At 43.0% G+C, this 12,162-nt stretch overlaps 1 protein-coding gene across 1 annotated transcript in view; it reads right to left on the bottom strand.

The window, feature by feature from the left end:
- The window catches only part of LOC144688767 (cysteine dioxygenase type 1-like), a 32,429-nt gene extending 26,664 nt beyond the window's left edge, over positions 1 to 5,765 (bottom strand). The window contains exon 1 of the mRNA XM_078555680.1: positions 5,512 to 5,765. Within this exon, the coding sequence (XP_078411806.1) occupies positions 5,512 to 5,681 (170 nt within the window). The 5' untranslated portion in view covers positions 5,682 to 5,765. The remainder of the gene's footprint in view (positions 1 to 5,511) is intronic.
- Positions 5,766 to 12,162: the final 6,397 nt, after the last annotated feature.

Raw genomic sequence — 12,162 nt, 5'->3', positions numbered from 1 at the left:
CGTTGGACCTGGAGAGGTCAGATAACAGAACCTGGTTTGAGTTGGGGGTGGCTGGATTTCAGACACCTAGGCACAGTGTCCAGTCCACTGAAGCTGATTCTGCAGGAGTCCCTAGCATCCAATGCTCCAATCTACACTTTGCTTAGGGTTAATTGGAATCTTACATAAATTATTATGGTTAAACCCTTTGGATCATTAGAAAAGACAATAGGCTGGGATATTCCATGCCCGCTGGCTTCGGGAGTGTTCGGTGACGTGAGCAGACAATTTGGCGCAATCGGTTTCACAACGTCGTGAAACCAGTTTGTGATCGTCCCTCAGCCCGCCAATGGTGGGCCTCGTACTCCACCATCGGATGTCAGGAACCTCATTGTAATAAATCAGCATATCTGCATCGTCTCCCCCGGCTGCTGGATTGTCTGTCCACGTCTGTGGGAAAACACGCCGACATGTTTCACAACAGCACATAAGCGACGTGCACCTGGCAGGCTGCACTTTGCTCTGGACTTCAAGGTTTGTTTGCCTACCTTGCTGCGGACAGTACTCAGCGTCATCAGCGCCAGGCTTCACAGACAATACCACATCACCACATCACTTTTAGGAGGGCTCATGGATAGGTCTCTACCTACCAGATCAGCCATATGTGGATGGCTTTTTAATGGCTGCAGGACTAGGGCTTGCTTGGCAAAGGGGGAGAAGAGGCTGCAGGACGAGGGCTGTACTGGGGAAGCAGGGTAACCCAGGGTGTGAGTGGGGCACATGCTGATCTGTATAAGGCAGTGTCCAGAAGAGATGAGGGCAGATGGACATGTGAGGGTGTGTGTGAGAGAATGGGTGATGTCGTCCTTTGAGCTGGCAGTGAGTGAGATGCCAGTGAATATGTGATGGGCTTCAGTGTGTGACTTGAGAGTGATGAGATGGTTTCCGTACCCTGGCTGCACGGATGAGATCATTCATCCTCTATCTGCATTGGATGGTCAAGGTTGACCTCTTCTGTGCAGCATTGACACTGATCACTGCCACCACCTCCCAAGCCTGGTTGGTCACACCGCTTCCCATCCTGCGGCCAAAGCTGGGGTATAGGACATTGCGGCAGGCCTCCACAGCGTACAAAACATGTTCCTGTGGTGTGTCACTAAACCTGGGGGCTGCAGTCTTTTTGCCTTTCTTGGACACCTTTCCTGCAGTAGTCGTGGGTTGGAAACACAGATGTGTGCACGCAGTTGGAGTTTAAATATGGCGCCTGGCATGATGAAACGGTGTGGTGGGCAAATGAGAGCCCACCTGCCATCGAAATGGCGTGTTTCCTGGGAATGCATAACCCAATGCTGGGTGGATTTGGGACAATACAGTGTGAAAACCTGCCATTGTGGCTGGCATTCTGCCCAGTAATCTCAGCACTGTGCGAGTTGAGATCTTCTGATCTCAAATGCTGCGGCTTGTTTCAGACAAGAGAGTGATTGCAGAAAGAGAAAGTTAACAAACATTTGCGTACATGTTAGATGATCATCTGGAAGTGCCAGTATCACTGGGCCATGGATTGTGCATTTGTGCTCGTGATTTTTCCCTTCACTGTGTTACTCCCAATATTAGTTTCCTAGAGGTCACTGGTGGGAGAGTGTAGGTCAGGAGAGAGGGAGAATCACATGAAAAGTTGTCCCAGGCTACTCAGCATTCACAATGATGCTCAGAGAATGGTCCCAATTTTAACTCTGAAGAAGAGTCATACGGACTCGAAATGTTAACTCTGTTCCTCTCCCAACAGATGCTGCTAGGCCTGAGCTTTTCCAGCATTTTCAGTTTTTATTTCAGATTTCCAGCATCTGCAGTACTTTGTTTTTATTACCTAATTTTAATTGTCCTGCCTAACAGAAACTGCGGTGAGGCAGGGCAATTAAAATGAGGGAAGTGACTTACCCCCTTCAGATGCTGATGACATTATCTTCTATTTCAGTCAAAGATATGAGTGGGACAGCGGTAATTACTTCCCTGTCTGGCCAGTACACTTATCTAATTGTTAGGGACTGATCCTGTGGGCTCCTGACTGCAGCCTTTTGCAAGCAACCTTGCCGGGTATGAGCAAGACTGTAATGTAATGAGGTCGGAAATAGAAATTGAAAATGCTGGAAATACTCAGCAGGTTTGGCAGCATCTGTGGAAAGAGAAAAGGAGTTAACATTTCACTGACCTTTCGTTCTCAACCTGCAACGTTAACTGTTTCTCTCCAGAGATGCTGCCAGACCTGCTGAGTATTTCCAGCATTTTTGGGTTTTTATTTCAGATCTCCAGCAGCCACAGTATTTTACTTTTGTAACAAGGCTGAATGCAGACACCCGGGTTCACCACTCACTTTGGGGCTAGCATGCACAGTATGTGCTCTCCCTGCCCCTTTAAAATTGGGTCTAATGATTTCATTGGGTTACTGTCCCATTGCTACCCAATCTCAAACACTTTGATGAAATTTATTGTTTGCTTCATTCTTTGTTGCAATATAGTCTGCAAACATCCTCTCTGATTATCCACCCAGCATGACTGCCCACACACTGCCTCATTTTCGAAGATTACTTTGGAATACGCACACAACGTAGCTGCAATTTGAGAGGGAGATTACTCCTTTGTTTAGTGACAGCTTTCTGTCTATCACAATGAAATGCTAGTTCTAAATTTTATTTTGTAAGTGATAATGTGCATTTATATAGCACCTTTAATGTCAAGGAAAACCCAAGGTTTTACATAGGTTTAAGGAAAACATGCCAAGGCCGGAAGGGAGAGGTGACCAAAAGCTTAGGTCTTTTGAGATTTTTTTAAAAAAAGACGGAGAGGGTAGCGAGGGAGTTCCTGAGAACAGGACTCAGGCTGAAAGCTTTGCTACCAATGGGCTTTGGTAGGGACCAATGCTGGAAATACTCAGCAGGTCTGGCAGCATCTCTGGAGAGAAACAGTTAACGTTGCAGGTTGAGAACGAAAGGTCAGTGAAATGTTAACTCCTTTTCTCTTTCCACAGATGCTGCCAAACCTGCTGAGTATTTACAGCATTTTCAATTTCTATTTCCGACCTCATTACATTGCAGTCTTGCTCACACCCGGCAAGGTTGCTTGCAAAAGGCTGCAGTCAGGAGCCCACAGGATCAGTCCCTAACAATTAGATAAGTGTTCAAGAGGGTGAAGTCAAAGGAACAGTGCATGTGAGCGGGTTATATCACTGATCAGCTGCCTCATCACCTCCAGTGTTTTTAAACACAGTAATTGGTTCACAATGATACTGTACTTGATTTTTGTCCTAAAAATTATTTGCATTTGAGTTTGCCAAGAGAACAAGACATTTTGCACAAGACAATTTCTTAGCTGAGGTCTAGTACATTAGTTAGATAAATGTAATTTGATCTCTGGACTTGAAATTTTAATCTTAGTTTTATGAAAACAATTTAGGCAATAACTTAATAGCCACATTTAAGTTTGCTTGTCTGATGGGAATAGGATGAGAGGCGGGGTTAAAATGACAGTCACCCTTGTCATGACAACGCACTGCAGCTACCAACTACCTATGGGCATACTTAACTTTTTTTTAGGAAGACCTGTGTTTTTAAAAGAAATACAAGTAAAGACTGACCAAAAGATGGTTGATAATGTTAATTGGCCACTTTCTGGAAAATTCCTATGTGGATTATACTGACAGACCTGTCCTGGGAGAACATGGAATGTCGCACCTGAAAAGGTGTCATGGCCTTCTTCAAACAGAGATACTTGAAAGAAGGGCATGGAAAATGCAGAAGACTGGATTTTAATCTCCTGTGGTTATGAAGACAATGTAAAATGTTCTGATATGAATGCAAGACATAACTATTTCTCCTCCCGGGAATACATGAAGAAAATGAGTTCAAAAAGCTGGCTGCAGACCAGTATGTGTGTGTGAAAGAAACAAGAAAAAACACCAGTCAGACACCCCTGCAAAGACAGGCAGGCAATTTCTCTCTCTCTCTCGCTGGTGGGGGAGGCAAGTGTGTTCTAGCAGAGACCAAAAGCAAAAAGAAAGAAGACAACCTCTTCAATTACCCTGCAGTTCCGAGTTGTGACTGAGCAGTAGGAAGAATGCCCCAGGGTGTGGGGATCTTCTGAAAATGTTAGAATTCCAAGAATTGACATGTAAGAGGCCAACATTCCTTCGTAGAGCAGTGTTGTACAGTATTACTGTGCATAGATTAGGTACAGCATTTGTCTGTGTAAACAGCTACTTAAACATTTCAACTGTATAAATACAAGTCCTTTAGGCATCAATACAGAATGTTGTTACTTATCGACAAGATTCCATACACGAAACAAACAGAAACACAAATTCAATGTTCATATAAACAAAGCCATGTTGGCAATGTTGTGTTACCGAGTATAGCTTTACAAATTAAACAATAGATCTACTTTTGAGAATATTAATAAAACTAACTATACCCAAAGGATGTCAGCAGTTACACAAGATTCAGCATTTAGGAAAAAGTTAGTTTTAGGTTGATGGGGAGCAATTTAAGATTGTGAATCCCAATGTCAACTTTTTATATTCAAATCAATATTTTAATACGAGCCTCTGTTCATAATTACCTTTGAAGAAATGTAAACAAATTGAATTGGCTAGTTTAGCTCTGAGGTAAAACCAGTTTCATGAATGTGTCCAGCAAATCTTTCATTCGTTTGCCCCCAACCAAAAAAGTCCCACTATTTTAGATCACAGAGGTGAACGTGGCTCTCTGGTCTTTTTCTTCTTAAATAACAAAATGCTCAAATTTTACCACGAAAACAGCGCTCCGTTGAGATCCCCAGACCTCTCCAAAAGGGACTGAAGGTGCCTGTACCAGCTGCTCACCTGCAATTCAACCAAGTTAATAAACCTACACATGCAAGTCTGAGGAGTGTGTGTTGTAGGCTATGTGACTGTGAACGCACATAAACATCCTGAAAACAACCAGTTTTCAATAACGTTTGCTGTCAATGAATTGACAAAACATATACAGAGCACTAATTTGCAGGCATCAAGTCTACATCGACTCCTAGAAGAAAACACGGTTGCAAATTGTCAATTGCATACATGGCAAAGTTGTCCATCGATGCACTCACATTGTAATACATGAACCCATCAATTAGTCAATGCATTAATTTATCCGTGTTGGGGGGCGGGGGAAACGGGATTAATCTCTTACGTAACTGAGTGTTTTCGTCTTGCCACGGAAAAACGTTGCTAAACGTTGCAATATTATTGCACCTGTTGCAACAATTTGACCGGATCAACACTTGAAACGCGTCAATTGAGTCCCCTGATTATCAAACGTCCCACACAGATTGGATTTCACCAATCTGAAACTACCGTTCTTCTTTTGCAACATTAATGCAGAAAAATATGTATGTGGTGACAAAAGTTCCAGTCCCAGGTACGATTTACCTTTGACCCTGTTTCCAGTAATGAGTTTGTCATCTGCCCTTTAATCTCAATGTTGAGGATTACCTGTAGGTTACCAAGTGGGTTACCTGTACTGGTCGAACTTTGCGAATTTACTCCAATCTGCAGGGTTGCTTTTATAAGATTCCATCAGAGCATGCACTTCTTCCACGTTGACTTTGTCACTGGAGAAGATTTCATGAAGTTGTTTAATCAGATTCTCTAACGTCTCCGGTACTTGGATCTGCGTCTGATTCATCTTTATTCCGCGTTCTTTTTTTTTTGGTGAACCGAACAAACGGCAGATCAGACTAAATGAAATAAAGGTGATATTGAAACTGCAGCAAAGTACTTTATAAGAAGCCTGGAAAAATTGTGGGCGGTCTTCATGACAGAGGGCGGAGTTCCAGGGAATTAAAGTCGGGAATTTAACAATACATGACCACTGGTTCCCTGCATTCTGAACTGATGACTCAACATATCAAAACGTCTGGATGCTCACAGTTTAATATTTTGTGTCAAAATAATCTGGTATTCTGCTTAGTTTTTGGAATTTTTTGTTGTTCAATTTACGATAGGAACATGGTCCCAAGGCCCTGGTGAAATCTTACAGATGATTCACATTTCTTTAGGTTCATGAAATGAATGATGATGCGCTCCAGAGTTATGCCACATTATTGAAGCAATTTTACGTGTTCCTTATACTATTGAAGACTGGCAGGATTTAAGCTCCACTGTATCTCAATCATTGTTTGATTCAGAAGGACGCTCCCACATACTGATTTTCTCCCAACTAAGACAAAGCATGCAGCCATTATCAGGGTTCAGGCTGTCCAACCTGTGTCTCTGAACAAAAATCGACACAACCTCAGCCTTGCAAGTGGCCTCCCACTGCCTCCTCTGTGGTGCTCACCTCAACAAATCCAGTCCCTTACCTGAGCCCCAGTCCTACCTAAAGCCGAAGCACCATTCCTACCTGAAGCCTCACTCCTACTTGAGTCACTCCCTGTCCTGAATCTTGCTGCTACTGAAAGTGATTTCTGCCACTAAATAGTGGGGCTCAAATTCCCCTGAGAACATGATTTCTTGCCTTTGCTATACAGCAGGAAAGAGAGTTCAAACATTAACAGAGGACATATCGTTTGGGGATGGGAAGGTTAAAAAGAATATAATACAATTATATTTAGGGGGATAGAGGGTGTCCTGTGCACTCCCGATTGAGAGCCCAGAGGGGTGTGTAGCATACCCAATGCTCTGGTAAAAGATGTCTCACAGTGGCTGGAAAGGGTTGTGGGAAGGGAAGGGGAAAAACAGTTGTCATGGCCCATGTCCAAACTATTGATATAGAAAGGAACAGGGAACAAGGTTCCTGGTGACTTGAGTATCAGGAACTAAATTTATAAAGCAGGCTCTTTATAATTGTAATCTCTGGATTACAACATGAGACAAGTGCTCTGATTATCAAATCTCATAAACAGATCAGGAAAGTTAATGCAAAGCTGAAAGAGTGTTGTAGCCAGGAGCAGTTCCTTTTCATGGGACACTGCCGCTCTTATACTGGGACAAGAAGGAGCTATATGACTGGAAGGGGGCTGCATCTGAACCAGACTGTAACCAAAGCTCTAGTGGAAAGGATAAATAGGACTGCAGAAAGAACTTGAAACCAAGAAAGGAGGTGCAAGGTTTGATAAAAATAACAGTAGAAATAATTTTAGAAATAATAGCAGCCTAAAGATAAGATACAGAAAGAATAAGAGCAAAGGTCAGAGTACAAACAGTGATAAAGGTAATAGAAATACTTAGTGTACAGACAAGGTTCCAAGACTAAAAAATAAGATGCTATAATGTAAGAACTTGTTTGATTGGATAACTGTGCAGGTCAGTCCATTATTTAAGAAAGGTGAGAGAGGAAAACTAGCGACTTATGGAGTAGTTAGCCTGACATCTGCTGTCAGGAAATTATTAGAGTCTATAATTAAGGATCAGATGACTGAACACTTTGAAAATTTTCAGCTGATCAGAGAGAACCAGCATGGATTGGTCATGCCTGATGAATCTGGTTGAATTTTTTTGAAATGGCAACTAAAGTAGTGGATAGGGGAATATCTATGGATGTTATTTATATGAACTTCCAGAAGGCATTTGGTAAAATCCTTCATAAGTTAGCTAAAGTTGAAGCTCATGGAATTGAAGGCAAATTATTGACTTTGTTAGGAATTTGCTAAGTGGCAGGAGACAGGGAGTACGGAAAATGGGCAGGTACTCCATTTAGCAGGATGTGATTAGTAGTGCCCTGCAAGGATCTGTGTTCCGGCTTCAACTATTCAATGTTTTTATTAATGACTAAGATGGTTCGATAGAAAGCGACACATCCAAAGTTGCTGATGACACAAAGATAGGCAGAATAGATGAGAGCGTGAAATTACAAAGAGTTATTGATAGATTAAGTGAATGGTCAAAACCGTGGTCAAAAATGTATTTCAGTGTAGGCAAATGTGAGGTCATTCACTTTGGATCTAAAAAGCATAGATCAGGGTACTTTCTAAATGGTAAAAAGCTAGGAACAGCGGAGGTCCAAAGATATTTGGGCGTTTGGTGGGGGGGTGTGGCTGGGGTGGAAACATTAAAATATCATGAACAGGTACAGAAAATAATCAAAAAAGGCTAATGGAATACTGACCTTTACACCTAGAAGACTATTCAGCCATTCAAAACCCTGGTTAGACCACACCTGGAGTACTGAGAGCAGTTCCGAGTGCCAAATCCCTGGATGGATACATTGCTCTTGGAGGGAGTCCTGTGCCTGCTTACCAGAATGATTCCTGGACTCCGAGGGTTAAGATTGACAAGCTTGGGTTGTATTCCCTGGAATTTAGAAGGTTAAAGGGCGGCTTAATTGAGGTTTCCCAGATACTAAGGGGAGCAGATAGGGTAGGTACAGAGAAACTATTTCAGTTGGCTGGGGAGTCTAGAATTAGCAATCATAATGTAAAAATTAGAGCCCGATCTTTTAGAAGTGACATTAGGAAATACTTAAACACATGAAGGATGGGAGAAATTTGGAACTGTTCCAACAAATGGCAATTGATGCTAGATGAATTGTAATTTTTAAGTCTGAGATTGATAGATTTTTGTTATCCAAAGGCATTAAGAGATCTGGAGCTAAGGCAGATAAACGGAATTAGGTGAACACAGATCAACCACAATCTCATTGAATGGCAGCAGAACAGGTTTGAGGGGGTTAAATGCTCTGCTCCTGTTCCCTAGTGTTCCATTTTTAAATTATATTGCTAGTTACAACAGCAGCGAAAAGTCTGATAAATTAGCAAGTGTGGAAAAAACACCATCAGGACTGGGCAGGGAGAACAGTAACTCAAACAAGAAAGAAAGAAACTTGCATTTATATTTACACGGCTTCATGTCCCAAAATGCTTTTTGGTGAGTTAAGGATTTTTTTAAGAGTAATAACTGTTGTAATATAGGAAACACAATAGACAAATAGGATGCATAAATACTGAGATCAGGGAAGCAAAGTACTGTTGTTAGATTGAGTGATTTGAATTTTCACAAAGACTGGGAGGAGCAGAACAGCTCAAAAATTTCAAGAGCCTATTCAAAACAATTTTCTAGGACAATATGAGTAGAATTTTCCCAGCTCTGCAGAGGCGGCTTTGGACATGGCGGGGAGGAGAGAGGATAATTTGATTGACTCGTGCCAGGGCAGCTCTGTGATATGATCCTGCATGTGTACTTTTCCTGAAGACAGGATCCCAGCAGTGACAGCTGCCTACCTGTCAGCAGTGGATAATAAATTAAGACACTTAATGGGGAAATTAGTCCCTATTTTGGAATTGAATTGCAGGTTTTCCAATGGCACACGGGCCCACCACTGTGTAAGGGGTCCAGAAATTGTGTGGAGGCAGCTTCATGATGGAAGATCCAAGCCGTGAAGTATATGAGGCCTTTTATTATGTCGCATTAAATTGCAGTGTTCAGGTCTCCCCAAGCAGAAGACATGCCGTTGCAGTCATTTTACAGAGATGGAAGGTCTCAACTAATGTAGCTCTTGCTGCATTGGCAACTGCTGCCCTCCTCCAGATGGCATCTCCATTGTGCCACTGATGTTCTTACTGCTGTCCTTTTGCAATACCCACACCGTGAAGGCGACTGGCAGCCCTAACTACGGGCTCTGCTGAACAGACCTTCTGATGTTGGCACCTAGCTGCCATCCCTTATAGGGCTCCCTGAGGCAACTCATTAGGCATCCAATGTCCCACCACGGTTACTTCTGGTTCCCAACCTGGATTTGAGTCCAATGTCTGGATCACAATTGACCCAGGAAAATTCAGCTCCAGTTAGAATCAACAAGTGAGCAAGTCACAGAATCACAGAATTTTTGCAGCACAGAAGGAGGCCATTTGGCCCATCATGTCTGTACTGGCTCTCTGAATGACCACTTAGTGCCATTCTCCCAATAACCTTGCTCATTATTCCTTTTCAAATAACAGTATAGTTCCCTTTTGAACGCCTTGATTGAACCTGCTTCCCATACTCTCAGGCAGTGCACTCCAGTCATAGTAGATCTAATGATGAATAATGAACCAGAATCAGTTAAAAATGACAGTAAGGGAACACCTTGTGAACAATGATTATAATGTGATTTCATTTGATACTGAGAACAGGGTTTCCCCTCGAGCTTCTGAACCTCAAATGGAGGTCAGAAGCCCACACTGTGCGTAGAACAGTCACTCAGCTGTTATTTTCCCCAAATTGGCCAATTAGTGGCCAGAGGGCAGTACACTTGGGCGGATAAGTGGCAGGTAACATTCATGCTACCAAATGTCAGGCAATGACCATCTCCCACAAGAGACAATCTAACTGTCTCCCCCTTGACACATTATCATCACTAAATCCCCCACTATCAACATCATGGGGGTTACCATTAACCAGAAACTGAACTGGACAAGCCATTGTTAGGAAATAGAGATAGTTTAAGAAAGCTATATTGGTATTTGTGGGTGCTAGGAATGAGTTTTAGCTTTAATGTTTAAGTTTGATTTGTATTTCTGCATGTGTGTTAAGAAAAGGTCAAGTTGAGTTTTGGTTTCACTTTAAAAGATGCCAGCATTTCTAATGAGAATTTACGACTGTAAGAGAAGTTAAGCAAACATAAGAGTAGAAAAACTGGGCTGTTGCCTAGCAACAGGGGTCCAGAGAGGCAGATCCCTCCCAAAGACACACAAAGAATTAACTAGAAACATCAGTTTTTGAGTTTCAGTTTTGAAGACAGCTGCCAGGCAGAAGCAGCCTAGAAGGGGCAGACAGCCAGTCCCAAGCTAAAGTTGATTGAAAGTAGCTGCTAGGGAGATACTGAAGTAAAAGGAGGTGGATAAGCCAGTCCCAAGCTGAAGAAGAAAGTCCCCTAGAATCCTGGGGAGTGGAACAGGAGAAAGTCCCAAGCAGACCTTCTAGTCAAAGGAAGGACAGGAACCTGGAAAAGGTCCTGTTAAGTGAAGTTAAGAGTGAGGGGTGGAGAAAGGTTCCAAGCTTAAGGCTCCTAGCTGCAGGAAGCAGAATCAAAATGATATAAAGTCTTGTGAGAAGTCAGAAGGTTCACAGAGGTAACTGAAGGTCTGTAGCTTTTTGCTATGGGCATGTGAAGCAGTGGTGTACTGTTGACAGCTGCGTTGGTGAGAGAGAGTGTGTGGAAGACAGCTTGAATGCATGTGGTGACCCGGGGAGAGGAACATCAGAAGGAGAGTTCGAAACCCTGAAGGTGAACCCTTGCGGAAGGCGTCTGAGGGAAAGCATTGGTTTGGGACGAGATGACAAGGTAAGTTCTTGGAATGTGGAGATTGGAAACCCTGGTGTGAAAGACAGAATTCAGTGAGACTGGTTGGCTTGTGGTGTAACAAGCGTCTGGGGGGAGTTGAAGGCAGATCCAAGACATCTGTCAGGGGTGGCATCTGTCCCTCGGTTTCAGAGTGTGGTGTGTCTGACCACAGGTTGCCAATTGGTTTACATGGACTTATGTACTTACTGTAAACATTAGAGTATAAGATAGCTTTTGTGACTTGTGTTATCCTTACAAATCTGTATATATCTATAAAGGTACAGCTGTAGGCAAAGGAGTATTGTAATATAGTTAATATTTTCTCGTTTAATAAATGTAAGATGCTTTTGTTATAAGTTCATTAGCTGGCTCCAGTGACTCTGTTTAGCAGCCCCTCTGCACGTATCTATACAAATAAATAAAAGTTAGGATCTATCAAGCTGGGCTCCACCCTTGGATCAGGCTTGTCCAGTGGTAACCTTAGCTGGGGATCATAACACCATATAAATACTTTGTCTACAAGAGCAGGTCAGAGGCTAGGAATCCTGCGGTGAGTAACTCATCTCCTGACTCCCCAAAGCCTGTCCACCATCTACAAGGCACAAGTCAGGAGTGTGATGGAACACTCTCCACTTGCCTGGATGAGTGCAGCTCCAACAACACTCACGAATCTTGACACCATCCAGTACAAAGCAGCCCGCTTCATTGGCACCCCATCCACCACCTCCAAAGTCCATTCCCTCCACTATTGATGCACAGTGGCAGCAGTGTGTACCATCTATTCTACAAGATGCACTGCAACAACTCACCAATGCTCCTTCAACAGCGCCTTCCAAACCTGCAACCCCCTACCACCTAGAAGGACAAGGGCAGCAGATGCATGGAAGCACCACCACCTGCAAGTTCC

The sequence above is a fragment of the Cetorhinus maximus genome, chromosome 13, assembly GCF_964194155.1.
Source record: "Cetorhinus maximus chromosome 13, sCetMax3.hap1.1, whole genome shotgun sequence".
In the NCBI taxonomy this organism is placed as follows: domain Eukaryota; kingdom Metazoa; phylum Chordata; class Chondrichthyes; order Lamniformes; family Cetorhinidae; genus Cetorhinus; species Cetorhinus maximus.
The sequence above is the reverse complement of the archived record's forward strand: the minus strand, read 5'-3'. Positions and strand labels throughout refer to the sequence as shown.